The sequence below is a fragment of the Pipistrellus hanaki genome (genome assembly GCF_964339955.1).
Source record: "Pipistrellus hanaki genome assembly, chromosome: 2".
NCBI lineage: Eukaryota > Metazoa > Chordata > Mammalia > Chiroptera > Vespertilionidae > Pipistrellus > Pipistrellus hanaki.
Window position 1 is genome coordinate 112996558 of NC_140504.1, and position 20981 is coordinate 113017538.

Below are 20981 nucleotides of genomic sequence, written 5' to 3' on the forward strand. Positions count from 1 at the left end.
ACAACACAACAAACTATAAAAATGAAGATGACACCAGGACAAAGTCTAATCCCCACCCCAAGACAAACTAGTATATGTAAACTCCTAAGCAAATACACCTAGCTTAACAATTTTGCTCTGGGACATTGTACAGATTTGGTGTTGAGTCCAAATTCTGCTACTTACTGACTGCGTGACATTAGGCAAACCACCTGTCTTCTCAGAGCCTCTGTTTCCATCTCTGTAAGATGGAAATGACCTTGACCACATACACGTTATGTATATGACTTTACAAATGTCTCTGTGTCAAAGGCATCTAGTGTATTGTACTGCCTGATGGGGAGTGTGTGCCCAATAAGCAGTGTCTATCATTGACTTTCAAGATTGTAGGCAGTCCTTTTAAAGGTCTAAACCACAAAAATTTTCCAGTAAGCCTTGGAGCAAGAGGCAGCCAGCATTTTGTATATACTATCATGCATGATCTTCATTTACTCAGACACCTCCTGGAAATGTCAGTGACAACGAGGTCTATTTGTTTCTTTAAAATTCATGGTTCTATAATTCTGAACAAAAGGAACAAGTATTTCCAGCTATGAAGGCTAACTTTGCACTTTCTAAACTACCTTTTAATGTGATGATGGTAGCAATCAGTACCATTTCTTTGCCTTCCATCAACCTAATCTGTATATATAAAACCCTAAAGTGTAAATACACCGAATGGCAGATCAACCAAATAACTGAACAACTGGTTGCTATGGCTTGTGCTGACCACCAAGGGGGCACGTGTGGAACATGGTGGACATTAGCAACAGGTGGCAGAGCACAGAACATGTTGGGTGTTGGCTATGGCACAATGGTGGAACACATGAGTGGGGACACTAGACCAAGATGAGTTCCAGTCATTCATCAGGTCGAGCCTCTGGTGGTTATAGAAAATTCTTTGCTTCTGCGTGCCACTGTCCCACCAGGCGCTCGGACATCCTGCTGGCACCAGCCCAGCTCCCACCCAAGACTGGCACCAGAGCCAGAGCCACTACTCACACCCAGTACCAGAGCCTGGCACCAGCCCAGATCACTTGGCCCTGATCGCCACTCAGTGCATCTTCACCTCCCACTGTTCCTGAAGGGCTATGGTGGCCGACAGCCACTTCTAACACCAGCTGTCAGCTACTGCCCCCTCCCACCTGCTGCTGGCACCGAAGCCGCCGCTTGCACCCACTGCGGGTGCAGGTCCCACTCATACCTCCAGCCAGCGCAGGAGCCACCTCTCTCACCCACTGCCAGTGACCAGCAACAGTCCAAATCGTTCAGTGTCATCAGCGAGCAGCAGCTGCTGACCCAGGGCCCTGATCACCCCTGAGGGTTTCTCCACCTCGCCCTACTCCTGAGGGGTGATTGGTGTAGCATGCTGGCACACACTTTTGGTGCTTGCCCCAATCGCTCCACGCAGTCAGGGGATGAGAGCAGGGCCTGAACTGTTGGTCAGTGGGGGCAGCAGCAAAAGGAATGGCAAGGCAAGGGCACAAAGAATAGGCCAGAGACCTGCCCCTGTGCTTACCAGAGCCTCATGGCCCACAGTACCTTTCAAGTTTCACAAATTCATGCACTGGGCCCCTAGTAACAACATATTACTCAAAGATATAAAAGTATAAATATACCTGATGTAAGCTTTCAATTTGGCTGACTTTGCACATCTTGTCAATGTCTCTTCCTCCAAAACACCAAAGATATAGAACCAATGATATAACAGGACAACTTTTCAGGATAGTTGTGTGGGGACATCTTGGTCTAGTGTCCCCACTCATGTGTTCCACCATCGTGCCATAGCCAACACCCAACAGTTAATATATATATATATATATATATATATATATATATATATATATATATATGTCTCTGGCCAATAATGTCTTTTCTAATCATAATATTTTTTCCAAGTGTCTGAATGTTATTTGATTCTGCCCTAAATTTGGAGAAGTAATTTGAAGGTCCATGGGAGTGGAGTGTTCCTCTACACAACTTCTCAAAAGAAAAAAATACCCACAAGTCCTTCCAAACTATTGTATAGAGTTTATATGACTCCCTATTTGTCAACCTATTTCTCTCACCAAATAATATTTGATTTGTGGGAAAAATGGCATGTTGTATTTAACATTAGGATGTAATGATGAATATTTCATATTCATCACCATATAGACAGAAAAACTCTTATCTGTACTTTAAAGATTCTTCAAGTTAGATGTATAAATTTTCTGCTCAGTTGTCTTCATTTTTCAGCTATCTAGTGTTAATTTTATTAGGAAAAGACAATACATTTGATATTTAAGCAATCTAAGCTTACAATAGTGTAGGTAGATAGAACCTGTTGGTTGTGGACCTGAGCATGGCCATTCTGCTTCTCAATGACAACACCCATCTGACACCCAGTAATGAGGCTAAGCTTGTTTCTTTTCTTCTTCTTCTTCTTCTTCTTCTTTTTAATAAATCTTTATTGTTCATATTATTACAAATGTTCCTCTTCCCCCCCCCCCAATTGCTCCCCTCCACCAGGTTCCCACCCCACCCTCTGCCCTTTCCCCACCTTCTTTGTCCTCATCCATGGGTGCACAGTTTATGTTTGGTCTCTTCCCACACCCCCCTCTCCCCTTTTCCCCGAGAATTGTCAGTTCAATCCCCTTCCATACCTCTGATTCTATTATATTCAACAGTTAATATTGTTCATCAGATTTTTTTGTATTAATTTCTTTGGTTTTTAGATTCACTTGTTGATAGTTACATATTTGTTGTTCATGTTTTTATCTTTATTTACTTGCTCTTCCAAAAGAACCCCCTTCAGCAATTCATAAAATTCTGGTTTGGTGGTAATGAACTCCTTTACCTTTTATTATTAGTGAAGCTCTTTATCTGGCCTTCGATTCTGAGTGATAACTTTGCTGGGTAGATTTTTTTTTTGCTGTAGGTTCTTACTATTCATCACCTTGAATATTTCCTTCCATTCCCATCTGGTCTGCATGGTTCTGTTGAGAAATCAGCTGACAATTGTATAGGTGCTCCTTTATAGGTAACTACCTGCTTTGCTCTTCCTGCTTTTAATATTCTCTCTTTGTCTTTTGCTCTTGGAATTTTAATTATGATTTGTCTTGGTGTGGTCTTCTTTGGATTCCTTTTGTTTGGGGTTCTGTAAGCTTCCTGGACTTATAACTCTAATTCTTTCACCAGGTGGGGGAAGTTTTCTGTCACTATTTCTTTCAGTATGTTTTCAATATCTTGCTCTCTCTCTTCTTCTGGGACCCCCATAATTCTGATGTTGGTTAGCTTGAAGTTATCCCAGAGGTTTCTTACATTATCTTCAACTTTCTGGATTCTCTTGCCTTCTTGCTTCTGCGGAGGAGTGTCTTCTGGCTCTTTATGTTCCAAATCTTTGACTTGATTTTTGCGATCTTCCATTCTGTTTTTAGGACTCTGTATAATATTTTTTATTTCAGACAATCTATTATTTATTCCTTGTTGATCCATTATTATTTCTTATTGATTACTATTATTTCTAGTTGATCCCTTTTCATATCCTCATAGGACTTATCAATCTTTTCTAGGAAATTCTTGAAAACCTTATAATGGTGGTGTTGAACTCTATATCGAGTCACTTTTTGTCCTCCATTTCTTTCGTTTGTGATCTATTTCCTTGTCTCGGCATTTTCGCAGCTTCCCTGAGTTGGTAGCCTTAAAAGTCTCTGTGTTCTGCTTGGATAGGGCAGTTTCAGGATGGAGACTACAGCCTTGGCTTCCATCAGCCACGCCCTATGCGGCTCCTGAGTCTGAGTGTTTCTCAGGGTCCTTCGGTACTTGCTGCAAGCACCTCTGAGAGAAAGGTGCCCTTGAGTTTCGCCTGCTACCAAACAGTCTAGTCTCTCCCCCAATGAGCCCGGAACTGGAGTTCAGTTCAGTTGGAAGTGAGGTTCAGAGCAGTCTGGAGCTTTTGTCTCCTTCCCGCCAGGGCAATCTCGCGGCACAGCCAACCATCCCTTCTCTGCCCACAATGTGCCCGCCTCGGGAGGCTCTGCCTTTTGCCGCTCCCCTGGGTTTCTGCCTAACAGCCCAGCTCCCTCTGTATGAGCCTGGGTCCCCGGGGTCTGGCCTAGAACTGGGGTTCAGAGCAGTCGGAACTAGGGCTCAGCACAGTTTGGAGCTTTTGTCTCCTTCCCGCTAAGGAAATCTGGCAGCAGAGTCAACAGTCCGTCCTCTGCGTGCAATGGGCGCGTCTCTGGGGGCTCTGACTTTCGCCACTTTCCTGCTATTCTGCCTCACAGCCCAGGCTTCCTCTATATGAGCCTGTGTCCCCAGGGTCTGGCCTAGAACTGGGGTTCAGTGCTGTCCAGTCTGGGGTTCAGCACAGTCTGGAGCTTCTATCTCCTTACCGCTAGGGAATGCCAGCCAGGCATTCAGCCTCCCCCTCCTCTCTGGCTTCGTCCTCTCCGCTCGCACAATATGTCTCCGTACCTTAGGCTTTTACAGCTCCTCTGATTTTTCTTCTGGTTTTCTCTTTCCTTCTTGTAGAATTTCCAGTCAGTCAACTTTCCTATAGTTCTGGGTAATGTCCATTTTATATTTTAGTTGTATTTTATTAAAATTGTTGTGTGAGGCTGTGGTTAGGTGTTTACCTGTGCAGCCATCTTGGATCCTCCTCCCCAATCTGAGCTTGTTTCTTTAAATCCATCCACTAGATAGCATTTATGGATTTTCCAAGTTTGTGTTATTACACATAGTGCTAGATAAACACTACTAGGTGTTTTCTGGTGAGCATGTACACACATTTCTCTTGGGCATCCAAGAATGGAATTGTTGGTAAGGACACATTTTGATGGGCCTAATAATGTCCCAAAGTTGTAAGGACATTATTCATTACTTGAAGAAATGGCATACTTGAAGGCCCAATCATTACTGAACAGGAATCCTGCAAGTGGGGTAGGGAGGATCTAGGCAGAGCTCCTCAGACTTTGAGGTATATATGAATTGTTATGGGCTGAGTTTGTGTTGAAAATTTTATGTTGAAGTCCTATCCCAGTACCACACAATGTTTCTGCATTTGGGGACAAGGTCTTTACGAGGTGACTAAGTGAAAGGGAGGTCTTTAGGAGGTCTAAGACAGTATGACTGGACACGAGCACAGAGGAAGGACCATGTGAGAACTCAGGTAAAAGTCACCCTTCTACAAGCAAGAAAAAAGACTTCAGAAGAAACCAACCCTGCTGACACTAAGATTTTTAATTTCTGGCCTCCAGAATTGTGAGAAAATTAATTTTTATGTTAAAAACACTCAGTGTGTATGTTTCTGTAATAACAGACTGTGCAATTGAAATATAGGAATCTCCTGGGATCTTGTTAAATGGAGAATCTATAAAATAGGTGTGGGTGTGGCCTGAATGTTTTTAATTCTTTTGCGAATCCTCACCAGGGCATTGGTTTCTAGAGGAAGTAGAAGAGTGGGGAGCGATACACAAAGAGAAACATTGATCTAAGAGAGACACATTGACTGGTTGCCTGTCACAGGAGCCAAAAAGAAGGGTTGGAGGGTCTGATCAGCCTGCAACCCAGGTATGTGCCCTTGACCAGAATCAAACCTGGGACTCTTCAGTCCACAGGCCTACGCTCAATCCACTGAGCCAATCTGGCTTGGGCTCAATGTTTTTATTTCTAGCAAGATTCTACATCAAGCAGATGAGGCTGGACCACGGGCTACACCTTGAGTAGCACAAAATGTAAAGTACAGATAAGATATTCCCTTAGATAGGAGAGAGGACTCTTGCCACAGAAAAGAGGTAGAGAATTCAGGACAGGAGAAAGTAAACACCTTTGTTGGTGGTGTAGACTCAGTGTTGCTTGCAAACTGGCTCAGCAAACCCAGAGATGGTGGTGGGATATGTGGGGAGTGGAAAGGAGGAAGCCCCATTCTTGAAGTTGGAGGGTTCCCATGGTGCACATACTCTCACCATGACTGATTTTAGGTTACCAGGAGTTTAATTACTGGTTTACAAATGTCTCAGAAGTAGAAAAATGATGTTCGCTGGATGTAGGGCCAGCGCCAGCTCCCTGCACAGAATGCTTATGTAGGCCTGCCTGATTTCCCTGCCCTTCCTCATGGGATTAGAAGGAGCTTTCCTTATGGGATCTTGGATGAGATCTGTCATAGAGGCCTAAGAGGAAAATAAGGAGAGGCTTGGGATAGAGCGAGTGTCCAAACAGCTGTCACTCACCTGGGCCACAGGTAGTGAGGGGAGGAGCCCCAAATCAAGGCATGTGCTCTAATTGGGAATCAAACCATGACCTTTCTGGTTAACAGATCGATGATCAAACACTGAATCTCACAGGCCAGACATGTTTAACATATTTTGTTGCTACTATTTAATAATTACAAAAAAATAATAAATTATATGCACAACTCAATGCATTATGACAAAACTAGTACACTTGTGTAACCACAGATGACAAGAAATGGCACATTATCAGTACTCCAGAAGCCATTCCCTCTGTTAAAATCAGACCCAGAATTTGTCCTGGTCGGGTGTAGTAAGACATTTGACATGGAAATAGTTGTCACAAAGGAAGAATGTATATTCACAGATCCAAGAAATTGGAAGCATTCACCACCGCACCACAATGGACCTGGGAAGCACCCAGTCTACAAGGAGGCATGCAGGAGTGAAAGCAAAGCCTTCTGGAATTCTCGCAGGAAGGGATGGGCAGGGCAGGACAGGTACACCAGGTTTAAATTAGACAGTATAAATAATTTGGGGGCTGTGAGCTGGCTACAAAGGCGGTCTCTAGTGGTTTGGTACCTGTGTGGGGATAGTTTAGAATAGGAGGATTATAGGCTTAGCCTGTAAGAGTTTGATAAAGGAGATATTTGAGAGTGTGGTCACTGAATTTATATCAAAGGTACACTCACAGGGGCATCAGGGGCCATTCGCTATCTCTAGGAATTAGCGCTGGTAGAAGTGCTCTCTACAAAATTGAAGCCTCAACTAGCAGAGCACGAAGAACACAAAAATACAGTCAGTACAATCCCCCTTACTCTCCGAAAAGAACTCTCTCCTGACTTCAAACCTTATGGGTTAGTTCTGCCTGTTTTTGAACTATCTAAAACCAAAACACATAGCTTTTTGTGGCTTTTCTTTCATTAAACAGTGCAGCTGTGTGATGCAGCCATGGTCCTGTGCATTGCTGTAGTTTGCTCATTTTTATTACCGTAAATTATTCTGTTGTTATTAGACTGTTCTTCTGCTAATGGTCATTTATGTGGTTTCCAAATGCAGGTCTAATACTGTTGTGGGGTCAAACCCTGGAGTCAAAATAAGACCACCAGAGGCTACTGATTTTTAAAAAAGGAGGCAAAGATTTATTGCACTGGCCAGGGCCTCCGCAAAAGCACCACACGCAGGTGGAATCCACACTCATGACCATGCAATTCCAGTTGTAGGCAATCCTTTTAAAGGTATAAATCACAAAAAGTTTCCTTTGTTCTAAATTCTAAATTCTAAATTCTAAAAGCTGGAAACAACCCGCAGGGCAGTTTCCAGCCACATTCAGCTAGACACTGGAATGTGGCCCTATCTTGCTAAAGCAAATTTTACACAAGCAGAATCCAGCAGAGTTGGTAATCTCTAAAGGTTATCTACAGTTTCTATTTCTGGAGCTACTGAGTCAGTGGGAATCAGTCTCCTGGGGTCCTGGTCCACAGGCACAGGAAAATTGCCTTAGCTTCCAGGTCTCAATCTGGAAGCTGAGGCAACTACCCTATTGTTTAAGTGAGTGAGTGAGTGCAGCAGCCAGAATAGCAGGCTTAAAATTCAAACAGCAGCCGGGACCGGTTTGGCTCAATGTATAGAGCGTCGGCTTGGGGACTGAAGGGTCCCAGGTTCGATTCCGGTCAAGGGCATGTACCTTGGTTGCGGGCATATCCCCAGTAGGGGGTGTGCAAGAGGCAGCTGATCGATGACTCACTCTCATCGATGTTTCTAACTCTCTATCTCTCTCCCTTTCTCTCTGTATAAAAATCAATAAAAGATATATATAAAAAAAAAATTTCAAACAGCAGTTTTTATCTAAGTATTGTTGCTACCATCCTTCCATACAAAGCATGTGGCTATGAACATTCTTGTACACATCTCCAGGAGAACGTGCTCACACACATTTCACTCTGGGGGGAAAGTCCTGGATGGAAGCTGGGATAAGCATGTGCTCCTTTGGCAGATATACCCTACCTTCCTGAGGGTGTAAGAATCTCTGAGCTTTGATTGTGGCCATTTCTATTTTAAGTTTATAAGAAAACTCCAATGTTATTTGACAAACAGTTACTTTGCATCAAATCTAGACAGTAAATGTATTGATTGACGGATGTATAGTTATCAATTTTGTCTGAACCTTATATACAGTATTCACATTGACTTAGAAAATGGCTTTGTTTTCTATTTTACCCAAATATAACATGTCAGGAGAAAAAATAAAATTCAGAAAACTTTTTCTTCAATTAACGTGTCTCACGTTTTAATTTAACAACATCTCAGTGCAGCCTCTATCTCTTGCCTTTCTCACATTGACCTTTCTGTAGAAGCGAGTGTAGTGCTCTGGTTCTGTGAGAAATGGTGGAGAGCTTACCAGATTTGATCAAACCACTTAAATTTAGCAATAAGTGGCTTTCAATAAGTATTTATTTCTTTATTTAATAAGCTGTAAATCAGTCTAAAATCATCATTGAACTCTTTTTGCTTAAAAGAAAATCTATGGAGATATTTTTATCACTCGTAATGGAACTTCCTTGACTCTCCTCATGATAAACAAGTTCTCAGAGTAAAAAACAAATGAAAATCTAAAATCCCTTTCACACTATATTGTCCATACTAACACACACACACACACACACACACACACACACACACAGACACACACACACAAATAGGACATTTTCTTTTTTGCTGTCTCATGTTGAGATTTGTAAGAAAACAGGGGACAAACTTTCATGAATGCAGAATTATTTCAGACCCTCAACCACTACAAAGTTTGGTGAATTACATTCCCAGACATTTAAGTGGGAAACAAACAAACGCCCCACAGAAATAGTGGTGTAGCCATCACTGTGAGGAGAATACTGGGGCTACATTCATGTTGGTTCCTAAAGATAGTGACATCAAAGTTGTTGGTTGCAACTGGGGACCCTGAGAAAGAAGGTACCTACCAAGAGGGACTCCTGAAGGGTAAATGGACTCAAATGTATAAGACAGACCCTTGCAGCCATTTCTATGGGAGAAGGGGGCTCAGCAGGAGGGCACTTCAAGGAGAAGACTGCACTGCACTGCCTGCCTGCACTGTGCTCCTGCATCTGAGCCAGCCCTTAGAAAGGGGTCCCTAGAATATACTTCAATATTTAAGACTGAGGCTTTCCCCATTCATTTGGAAATGTGCACTTATTTCCTTATCAGCATTTTCTCTAACCAATCAGAGCAGCTCCATTCTGAACAAAGAGGACAGAGTGGTGCAATCACTTTGAGGACTTGGAGTCCTGTCTTGCATGAGGATGAACCAATCAGACACCAGGGGTTGGGAACTTCTCTCTACTTAAGCCAGCTTCTTTCTGGCTCTGGGAGCACACTTTCTATTTCCACTCAAGATTGTTTCCTGGAGAAATAGGAAGAGGGAGATGGAATGGAGCAGGTGGAGCTGACCAGAGCAGAGCAGAGCTTGCTGGTCAGAGAGGGCCACCTTGCCACCTGCTGCTTCATTCTAGTAACTGGGCTGCATCACAATTGAACTGTTTGCAATGAATAAAGTTTCCTTCTTCACTGCACTCTAAATTAGGGATTCCTGATGGCATTCAACTGGCACCAATGACCAAAAGCTGACTGTTTTACCTTATACCGTATGTCCCTCCCCACCTCACAAGACAAAAAGGAAAGCACAGAGAAACAAAACCAATTCGGAGTACACAGATGAGAATCAGAGGGGCTAGTTTTCCCTCTAAGAGGTGATACATTATGTCCTCTCAGTGGTTCACACTTAGGCAAGCACTAGGCCATCAGGTCCTTGCCAGAGATCTGAGTTCCCTAGACTCAAAAAGATGCTCATTTCCTGAATAGTCCACCCTCATCTAGGCTTCTACTGGCACTGCCCAGGCTCCTGCTGTGTCTGCCCTACTGCCCCACCCTGCTCCTTCTTCTGCTCCACCCCAGCACCCCCAACCCCCAGCACCGCCCTGCTGCCTCTTCCTCTACTGTCCCCCTAACCCCACCCCTTTCCTCCACCTGCGGACCCAGAGCTGCACCCTCCTTCCTCAGGGACTATATAAGGGCTCTGCTTGCAGCTGCCTGCATTTGTGAGATTGACAGTCCCTCCCAAGCGGCCAGCAGTGGGTGAGGTCAGGCACCAGGCCCATTAGGGAAGTGGGACTGAGTGGGTGGGGACTGCCCAGGGCTGGGACCTGCCAGCTGCCTACACCTCTCTCAGTCCTGGTCTTCGGTGCGGTGAGTACCCACAGCCCCTGCCCTTTCCTGGGATTGCTGCCTGCACTGCTCATCTGAATGGGAGGCGACACCCCCCACCAAACCCCCAAATCAGGGGACACAGAGCTGACTGGCCTGTGATGGACCCCAAGCCTGAGATCATAATATTTTTATTTCTTTTTCAGCTCCCTGCCCCCCTGAGCAGTTTGTGACAATTTTTAGGCAGCCCTGGAGGCATAGCTTTTCATTGCTGTGAAGAGAGGTAAGGAGAGAGGGAAGGAGGGAGGAAGGGAAAGTGGGAGGAAAATATGGAGGAAGGGGAGGCCAATGTGATCCTAGAGGTTACTTTCCAATAACAATGGTAATAACTCAATGTATTACTGACAGGGAAGCAGCCAGCACAGCTCTCCTTCCTGGCCCATCTCTGTGGAAACAAGCTCGGAGAGAAGTCAGGGTTGGTAAGCAGGCTTCTGGGCTGAGGAGGAAGGCCAGTCACCGCGCCTGAGGGTGTCAGAGAGGATGCTTGTCCCCTGCGCCTGGGGGGCTGCACCCCGACCCTAAGGCCTGTGCTGGGTTTTCAATCTCTCACTTCCTATACCAGCCTCAAGCCTTAGGACACGTCACCTCTCTAAGCATTAGCATCTGAATCTTGAAAGTGAGGAAAATTGATCACTTTGCTGAAATTTGCTTTAATGCAGTGTGGGTAGCTGTGATTTTCTAGTAGAAAATTATCATTTCGGGTAAAGGGTGTGACATGTGTGTGCTCCCAGCTGAGGAGGAAAGGCCCAGTCCTGCTGCTGAGTCTGCACGTCAGAGCCTCTAGGACCCTGGGTCCTGTGCCTGGTCTCTGCTGGATCCTTGTCCGGTTCCCCTGTGAGCTCATCTGACAGTGCTCTTGGCCTCCTGAGAAAAGAAAAGGAAGTACAAGTTTCCATTTCCAGGGGTTTCAGGGCGAGGACGACCTGGAGACCTGCCATTGCCTACTCAGCTGGGGTGCTAGGCCTCTGTCCTGTGTTGCAGCCTCACCATGGAGCAGCTGAGCTTGGCCAACACCCGGTTCGCACAGGACCTCTTCCGCACCCTGAAGGACAGCGACCCCTCTGGGAACATCTTCTTCTCCCCCATGAGCATTTCCTCAGCGCTGGCCATGGTCTTTCTGGGGACCAGAGGCACTACCGCTGCACAGATGTCCAAGGTCAGCAGAAACCAACACAAGCAGCCTGGCTTCCCTGACAGTCCCTGCTAAGAAGGCGTGCCTTTGAGCTAATACAGAGAGTTTTAAACACTGTGCTTGTGTGTTCCACAGCTACACACGACGAGGCCAGACTTCCAGAAAAACCCTAAGAACAGTTCACTTACATGCAGGCTTTCCCTCATGATTGAGCTCTTTCTGAGCACATACTGTGTGCCAGGCACTGTGTTTGTTTGGCTGAGGACACAGCAGTGAAGAAAGCTGCCAAAGCTGGTGCTGTGCTGCTTCTGGTGCTGTGGGCACATCTTTGAAGGCAGCTCCTCTCCATTCAGACTTTTCAGTTTCTGCTTTGCTTGCAGCCCGCTCCTCATTAATAAATGCCTGCTATTAATGTTACCTTTCAGCATGAAATAGCACAGGGAACGCACCAAGGGGAGACGTTGGCGATGTTGTCTTTTTGAGGAAACAGGCCACCGTGGGGTTCTATACTGCTGAGGCCTAGCCTGTGCCTGACACAAGGGCCTGTGCGGGTGGGAGGGAGTGAAGGAGAGGAAAGAAGGGAGGTATGGCCGCTGCAGGGACTGTGCCAAGCCCTGGGTGGGAGGCAGGTCCCTGTCACAGGGAGAAGAAGCAGTACTCCCTGGCCTTCCACCTGCCTTCCTGGATGTGGGGTGGACACTGTGCTGTGTGGTCTTTGGTGAATTCTGAGAGGGGAACTCTAGCTCCTTGAAGTAGGGAAGATTACAAGGTGCCAGTAACTGGGGGAGGTCCAGCCTTGGATTCAAAGTGTATCCATCTGTTCCAGCTCCTAATCTTTTATTCCCCCATTTTATGAAAAACCAATGGTCATTGCAGACATGAAAGCATTTTTATATTTTCCAAAACCCACTTTTTATTTTATCCCCAGACGATAATGGTTAGTTGCTTCTTGCAGGGTAATGTCAGCTTCTCTTTTGAGGTTTATGCAGGGACTGTACTACCTCTGCAGAAAATAGTTTTAAAGGTTCCCCTGCTTTTCCAAAGCAGATCTATCACAGCAACTGTGCAAACATTCCCCATTTCGGTGAGTAACTGGGCTCTGTACATTGTGTAGGTTTATTCTTTGTTTGTAAACTAAGATCCAGCCCAGGACTCATAAAACCCTAAAGGGATTCTTGATTTGTATCATGAAAATTAAACTTTTGCTGAATGTTAAGTTTATAAAAGTTATTTTTAAGTTACTGATGCTGATAGTGTAGTTTAAAAATCCCCTCAATTCTATAATATCTTTGTGCTTCCACATAGGGGATGATTTTTAATTTTACTGTTTATTTCTGAGAACTTTCAGTAAAACTCTCTTTGATACAGAATTTATATATGAATATACCAGTTGTGATTTTCTTTGGATAAAAAGCAGACATAGGTAAATATTTAGCCTATTAACCACTTACATTCATGGAACTATTATTATAAAAAGAAGTGATATAAAAAGAGCTTATAATGTAATTACATCTCACAAAGCTATAAATTTCTAATTCTCTATTCTTTTGTTCTCCAATGAAATTTTAATAAAATATTGGGCTGATATTATTGATATTAGTAATATACCATTAATTTAATTTGATATGCAAATGTCAAGGAATTATTTCAAAGTAAATGGCTGCAGAAAGAATGTTTTCTCTGTTTAGACTCTTCACTTCGATGCGGTGGAGGAGATTCATTCCCGTTTCCAGAGTCTGAATGCTGACATCAACAAGTGCGGAGCTCCCTATCTTCTGAAACTGGCCAACAGGTTATATGGAGAGAAAACCTATGAGTTCCTCCCTGTGAGTACTTTGCTTTCACTTTTCTAAAACTCAGGAAACAGTGCAGATATTTTCCAGCACAATCAAGTCACAGACGTCAGTTTTTATTTTTATAAACATTCAGAAAGTAATACAGAATTTAAACATATGGCAGTATCCCCATTAGAGATTCAATTTCATTTGATAGTCTTCACAGGATAAGAATGATCCTGGCTGTTTTAGTAAAGCAGTAGTGAATTCCATAATTCACTTCCAAGAACAATCAGTGTATACTTATTTATGGAAATGTTAATTTTCATAAATTTACCAAAGTTTAGAAAAGAATTGGTAAATTTTATGCAATACCAAAACTACTGAATTGTACATTTAAAATGATTAATGTGTTAAATTTAAAGTTACGTGTTTTCTACCATAATTCAATAAGTATAAGGGTTAAATTCTTTTGTTATATTGAAATTTTTGTCTTTTAAGACAATTTCTATTGCTTTTAAGAAATTTAGAAAACCATTTCTGTATTTAGTAGAAGCTATTTGTGGGTTTTTTCATATTGATGTTGTTCTTCTTTTTTTTTTTTTTTACATTTTATATTTTAAACAGGAGTTCTTAGGTTCAACCCAGAAAATGTATGGAGCTGAACTGGTCAGTGTAGATTTTCGGCGAGCCTCTGAAGATGCAAGAAAGGTGATAAACGAGTGGGTTAAAGAGCAGACTGAAGGTAAGGGAGTGGGCCGAATGTAGTCATTCATTACACACTGGCCTTTCTTTTCCTCCTCCCACTGTCCCAGCCTGCAGATGATTCCCTGCCCTTTTCCTCTGCCCTCACCCTCTCGCTGGGGCTAACCTCTGCCACTGCCCAGTGCCAGACAGCTTTTAAATGTGGAAATTCCTTAGAGTGGGAACTTCAACATGCTTTTACTGAAGTAGCTAAATATTTCCCCCATAAATTCACAAAACCACATTTTAAAATTAAAACTAACATTGAATGTAGGATAAAAAGGATAAAGCTTTGAGGAAAACGCATCCTGTCCCAGATTTTGGGGGGAGAGGGGGGGAAGTCTTATAGAAAAAAGCTTAATATTCTTGGTGTGGGATCATCCAGTCCTCTGGTGTAGCAAAATGTAATATGCAAATAATATGCTAAGGCCAGTCAATCACTTGCTATGTTGTGCACTGACCAGTAGGGGACAGACACTGAGTCTGGTAGGTTAGCTTGCTGCTGGGGTCTGGCAGATTGGGACTGAGCAAGACTGGCAGGACACCCTCTGTACCCTTCCAAGGTCCCTCCCTTGCTGGCCACCCCCCACATCCCACTCTGGCCTCAATCTTGCACTTATGGGGTCCATTGTGCTGGTCTAGGCTCTCTCACAATTCCGGTACTCCTTGAGGGATGTCAGAGAGCCAATTTGGGCCTGATCCCTGTCAACGCAGAAGCTGCCCCTTGGTGGTCAGTGCGCCCCCACATGTGGAGTGCCACTCAACCAGAAATGGGTCTCATGGCTGGTGAGCACAGCAGCAGTGGTGGGAGCCTCTCCTGCCTCCATGACAGCGCTAGGAATGTCAGACCTACAGCTTATGCCCACTCCCCATGGAAAGTCGGGGGTCCCTAAGCCGGGAGCAGGATTTACCCCAGGGATCCTGGATTGAGAGAGGGCGCAGACGGGGCTGAGGGGACCCTCACACCCTGAGTGCACCAATTTTGTGCATCAGGCCTTTAATCTATAATAATAAAAGCATAATATATTAATTAGACTGGACAACCTTACAAATGAAGCTGTGGTGGCCAGGGCGGAGGCAGCTCTGCTGGTTGGGGCTAAGCCCCTGGCACAAATTTCGTGCATTAGGCCTTGAGTATTCTCATATTTGTGACACAAACTTCCGTGGCCATAAGTAATTTGGCTAATATATTGTCCAAGCTGTCAGGGGTGGCTCCATCTCAGCTGTTTCTCTACCACAACTCTCTCTAACCTCATCAAGGTCTGAGACAAGGCACCTACCCAACACCTGCCTCCCATCCAAAGCATTCCTCATGGCCATGCTGCAGGCACAGGGGAACTGGTGTTTCAGAGGACTGACTGTCCTCACCTTCGGATAAATACTGCTAAATACTTCTGTGGGAGCAGCTTCCACTTGGAGGCCTTGAACAAATGACTCATTTAAAAATCCTTTTCATTAAGAAATATTTTTTATGCTTGCCAAAGAATGGCCATTCAACAAGAAGCCTCGTTGTTTCTCGTATAATGCAGAGAAGATTGTCCTGTTTTTAGCTTTTAACCCCTTTAGTTGGTTTATTTACAGTTGAAACACACTAACTTAATACGTTAATGGGAATTAAATAAAAAATATGAATTTGAATTGCACTTCAATGCAATTCAAAAATCGAATACTGATATGTGAATTTTTTTAAAACTTACTTTATTTCTTTAGGGAAAATTCCAGAATTATTGGCTGCAGGCGTGATTGATTGTATGACTAAACTTGTGCTAGTTAATGCCATCTATTTCAAGGGAAACTGGCAGGAGAAATTCAGTCAAAAGGACACAAAGGATAGACCTTTCAGATTGAATAAGGTGAGATGATGTAATTACAAAATTGCTCTTTGCTCTAAGAGAATGCAGATAATAATATGAGTGACTTGGTCTTTTTGCCTATTCAGAAAGTCACAAAAACTGTGAAAATGATGTATCAGAGGAGTGAATTCCCATTTGGCTACATCAAGGATCTTAAATGCCGGGTGCTGGAGCTGCCTTACCAGGGCAGGGAGCTCAGCATGGTCATCCTGCTGCCAGATGACATCGAGGACAAGGGCACAGGTCTGAAGAAGGTAACGGTTCCCACGCTCATGCTTCATGTTTCCGTCTGACACATGGGTTCTGCCTGTGTGTATGTTGTGTGGTAGTAGCCCATCCATGTTTGCTACTCTGAAGCCCAAGATTAACTTTTCAGCAACTGTCAGTTTTGGTGGGTGACATCTAAGGATCTATGTTAAATTTAACATGTCTGTAGTGGGCAACCTGGGAAGGCACATGGACAATTGTCAGCTGAGCCCTAGGCAACTGGCAGAGCCATGTCAGGGTTACACCCCCCTCAACCCCCATGAAGGGGGGGCGGGGGGGTGTTATTCATTTCTGACTTCTTACCTTTGTCCAGTTGTAGGCAGGGGCAGGTCTAGATATGTAAATCCAGTAATTCTAGGGCCTACTTAAGAATGCAAATAAGCTACTTTGATCATATAAAAAAAACATGCTGCCTGGTTCAGGGTATTCGCTGCCTCTCCATCATAGAGTATGGTCTCCCATCTAGCTCTCAGCTTGCTTCTATTTCTGCATCTTGCTCTCTTTCTTTCTTTAATTTCTTAATTCCCAGTTCCTCCACTCAGCAACTGCTCTCCTCCTTTTCCATACTAGATGCTGAAAAGAGAGAAACACCGCTACACAAGTCAATGGCAGCTCACAGGAATTTTCTTAAATGAACTTTAGAAGAAAGTGCAGTAGATTAGAATTGTTTTATTGAAACAAATTTATTAAAATTACAAATTCCAAAACATTTATATAGTAGGCAGCTTCAAAATGTACTATGAGATCCTATTATTACACTGCTCATCTCATCATAATTCATATAGACTGTGAATTAAATTTCTAAGAGCTACATGGTAGAGAAGACTCATAAGAGAGCTAAGCTTATTTTCTCATATGAACTCTGTATGATGTTTCTATTTTATTTCACTTAAAGGCGAAGACATTTCTTGGCAGCCTAGGACTAGGCAAAACTGTGAAGATTATGGTTTTTCTTTAGTGTCTCTAGCCTGCTGTGTCGTTTTCCTCTACCCTCTCTCTAACCAAACTGTTATCAGGAGGAGGTCCAATGTTAATTATTTGCATGCATAAAGTCTGCATTAAAATCAGTATATTCTTTCTTTTAATTGTATTTTCATATTTGTCTCTTCTCTGTTTATAAAGAGAAATTCTTCAATCTTATAAAAGACACAATCAGCATCGGTAGATTAAGTGGAATGATGGGTCCATTCTAGTCCAATAGTAGTAGTAATATGTTAATGATAATAGTTGACATTCTTGTGGCACTTACAGTGTAACATTAAATCATTTAATATTCAAACCAATGCTATAAGGTAGGTACTATTATTAACACTCTCCCAATTTTATTTATTTATTTTAAATATATTTTTATTGATTTTAGAGAGGAAGGGAGAGGGATAGAGAAAGAGACATCAATGATGAGAAAGAATCAATTATTGGCTGCCTTCCGCACACCACACACTGGGGAGTGAGCCCGCAGCCCAGACATGTGCCTTTGGCCAAAATCGAACCTTGGACCCTTCAGTTCGCAGGTGGACACTCTATCCGCTGAGTCAAACCTGCTAGGGCCCCTCTCCCAATTTTAGATGAGGAACTAGTCCCTTTTCTTTTTTTACCTACAAGCTAAATCTATTAGAGATTACTTCAGCACAGTGAGTTCACAGATAACTACAGTGATCAGTAGGGTTCAGAATAGAAGAAATAGAAGAAAACTTTAGAATTTTACCTTGCACAGATCAACCAGTTATCGGAATAACAGCCATCATGGCCTATCGCAGTAATCCAGTGTGGTAGGGGTTTAGGAAAGGCTGGGTGGATGGATGGGTGGGTGGGTGGATGGATGGGTAGTTAAAGCTTCTTATGTCCAAAGTCTCTGTTACTTGGCCCCTTGATGGTTTGGAACACAGCTCTGTTCTATTATCACCAATTGCTGAAAAGAAATGAAATCCTCGAACTGGAATCTATTTTGGTACAAAACATGAATACATAAACAAACAAACAAAAAAGCAAAACACAATAAAAACACACAAATTAGCAACTGATCACATGAGTCCGTTCATGTGAATAATGTTTACCTTGCTTATGTGAAGTAGTTCTCACCTCTTCTTTTGCCCATTCTCACTACAGATTGAAGAACAGTTAACCTTGGAAAAACTGCATGAGTGGACCAAACCTGAGAATCTGAGTTCCATGGAAGTCAATGTCTACCTGCCCAAGTTCAAGCTGGAAGAAAACTACAACCTCAACTCTCACCTGGCCAGCCTGGGTATAGAGGATCTCTTCACTAGCAGGGCTGATCTGTCTGGCATGTCAAGAACTGGAAATCTTTTTATATCACAAATTGTCCACAAGTCTTTTGTGGAAGTAAATGAGGAGGGTACAGAGGCAGCAGCTGCCACAGAAATGTTCATTGCCTGCTGCCTTATGCCAGAGGAAAATTTTGTGGCCGACCATCCATTCATTTTTTTCATTCGACACAATCCCTCAACTAACATCCTCTTCTTAGGCAGACTTTCTTCCCCATAGAGACTGGGGAAATCCAGGGCCAACCTCAGAGCTTTGTCACTGGTCCTTTCAATGGTGATAGTTTTCATATATTTTCTGCAACAAATCTACCATCCCAAAGCTAATCTCTATCTTCCTTTGTAATGTCAGCTCTGTTGGCTGTTTACACGCATTAACTTTGGCATAGATATCTATTTTTCTTTTTTATATTGAAAAATTCATTGATTGCTTTTTTGAATGCACCAAGCAGATATGTAGATTATTGAGGGTGTAGTAAACTAAAAAACTGCTCTACTCTCTTGAAAGCCATGAGAAAAATTATAATACTATAATTTATTTCACAGATAGACTCCTGGAAGCTATGGTAGAGAGACATTCATTGTTGAAGGGAGGCTTAAAAACACATATTCAATTGAAATATAGGAGAGCAGCCCAATTAAGGGTTGGGTTATGAAGATTCATTGGCCTTGGCCCGTGTTTCTGACCCTTTGTTCTACAGGGTTAGTATTCCATTATAGGCCCTCTGATTTCAAACTAGTAAGGAGCTTATTTCCCTTTATCTACATGGTTTGTAGTTTGTGTTGGATCACAAGGAGTGAAGAAGTGTCTTATCTTAAAAGATGCCATGATACCACAAAAAGGGAAGTGGACTAGGAGAGTAGTTAAGGAAGAAGAGAGCAAAGAACACACTGTTACCAGCTTCTTGTGTTTTCAGAATAAGAGCTCCTGATTTTAATCATATAGTCCAGAATGTGATAGCAATGGGATGGCTTTATGCAATGCTGGATTAGGAGGGGCTCTGTGATCATTATAAACCTTAGTCAAATGCACTCCTTGGAATGGGGCTTCACATGCTGCATTTTCTTGCCTCTCATAAAGCGGTTGGGCTGGCTAATAAAGTTTCCTAATAAAGTTTCCTAAGATTCTGCTAGCCACACTTCTCAGTCCTCTTCTTTCTATCTGAACTCAGAAAATACAGGACTAATGGGGTTCTTGGACTGACAATACTGACATCCATGATGATAGTCAGTGGCTCCATGAAAGAAAAAGAAGATTTTATCAAATTTGTTGACAAGCTTTCCTTCCTTTTGTTCTTAAAATACTTACAGTTCTGTCTTTTACAATATTCAAGTTTCTTTTAGCTATAGGAAAAACAAGAAAAGCAAGTCCCTGCATTCTATAGTCCTTCTCTTTGGGCTCTTATGCTAAAATCTACTCATTGATTGACAGTGAATTGTGCTATTCAGGTAGAAACTGAAGTACCTGGTCCCATGCAACTCTGCTCAAATCCTTTTTTTTATATATGAGGGAACAGGCTCGTGGACTATAAATAAATTATTAAATGTTAAAACAACTAGTAAATTTCAGAGCAGAAACTAGAATTCAATAAATAATTTATGGGGAGAACATCTAATTCTTTACTGCAATGGTGAACTAGGTAACAGACCTTTTAACAAAACCAAAAAACTAAACCAAGCAAGCATAAGCCAAAGGCAAAGGATCTGCCATGATTATGTAGAAGTACTCAGCAATCCAGGGTAAATTGGTGACTATGGAAACTGGGGCACTTTTACTCCAGGGGCATTTCCAATCCAACAGGGGTAAAAGGGCATGAAGCAGGAACTTTTATGATATTCAAGGCCAGGCAGGCAGAATTTTGGCCTGTCAAGTATGACCCTGTGCTTTCATTTGACAACATAAGAACTACACTCTAGGAGTATGACTAAAGCAGCTTAGAATGTAGCCCTCATGTAAGTCCTTGGACAGTCCCCCAAATTCCAGTCTCTTGAATTGGATTACATCTATTCTGGTTTGTTACTATCTGGAGGCATGTGGAAGAAGAAAAAACAAAAATCATCCCTAGGGAAAGATTACCCATAAACCTCAAAATTCTATATAATAAAAGTCTAATATGCAAATTGTGCCCTTTGCTGGTGGTTTGACCAGGAGATCAAGAGTTTGACCACTCACTATGCTGTGCACTGACCACATGGAACATGATGAGCATTGTCCATGTGGTGCTGGCAGCTGGCAGTAGTGAAAGGGCTGCTGCCCAGATGGGCCCCAACTTGAGCAAGAGCGGGACCATGGTGGGATGGTGAGTGGGCAGCTCCAGGCCAAGGCAGGTGCGACCAGCTGAGGTGGCAGGGGGCGGGACTGCCACCAGGCTCCCAGGTGCTGAGAAATTAAGGGCAAATACCAATATTAAAATATTTAT

The 20981-nt window shown here is 43.0% G+C and overlaps 1 protein-coding gene across 4 annotated transcripts; it reads left to right on the forward strand.

Moving 5' to 3' along the window:
* The first annotated feature begins 9992 nt into the window (after nt 1-9992).
* LOC311618263 (leukocyte elastase inhibitor-like) lies at nt 9993-20530 on the forward strand. 4 transcript variants are annotated; one of them, XM_084875676.1, is made up of 9 exons: nt 9995-10490; nt 10655-10731; nt 10857-10927; nt 11490-11664; nt 13329-13466; nt 14043-14160; nt 15870-16012; nt 16099-16266; nt 18386-20530. In XM_084875676.1, the coding sequence occupies exons 4-9, from the start codon at nt 11497-11499 to the stop codon at nt 18782-18784; spliced, it is 1134 nt and encodes a 377-aa protein (XP_084731802.1). In that variant the 5' UTR covers nt 9995-10490; nt 10655-10731; nt 10857-10927; nt 11490-11496; the 3' UTR covers nt 18785-20530. The 4 variants fall into 4 exon arrangements, with proteins under 4 accessions (XP_084731804.1, XP_084731802.1, XP_084731803.1 ...); XM_084875678.1 differs by lacking the exon at nt 10857-10927 and having other exon boundaries at nt 9993-10490; XM_084875677.1 differs by lacking the exon at nt 10655-10731 and having other exon boundaries at nt 10360-10379.
* Nucleotides 20531-20981: the final 451 nt, after the last annotated feature.

Excerpts from the sequence above, each read along its gene's own strand:
- LOC311618263 (XM_084875678.1), top strand. The coding sequence starts at position 11,497 with ATGGAGCAGCTGAGCTTGGCCAACACCCGGTTCGCACAGGACCTCTTC. Across the intron at positions 11,665-13,328 it reads CCGCTGCACAGATGTCCAAG|ACTCTTCACTTCGATGCGGT; the intron begins GTCAGCAGAAAC and ends TTCTCTGTTTAG. Across the intron at positions 14,161-15,869 it reads GGTTAAAGAGCAGACTGAAG|GGAAAATTCCAGAATTATTG; the intron begins GTAAGGGAGTGG and ends TTATTTCTTTAG.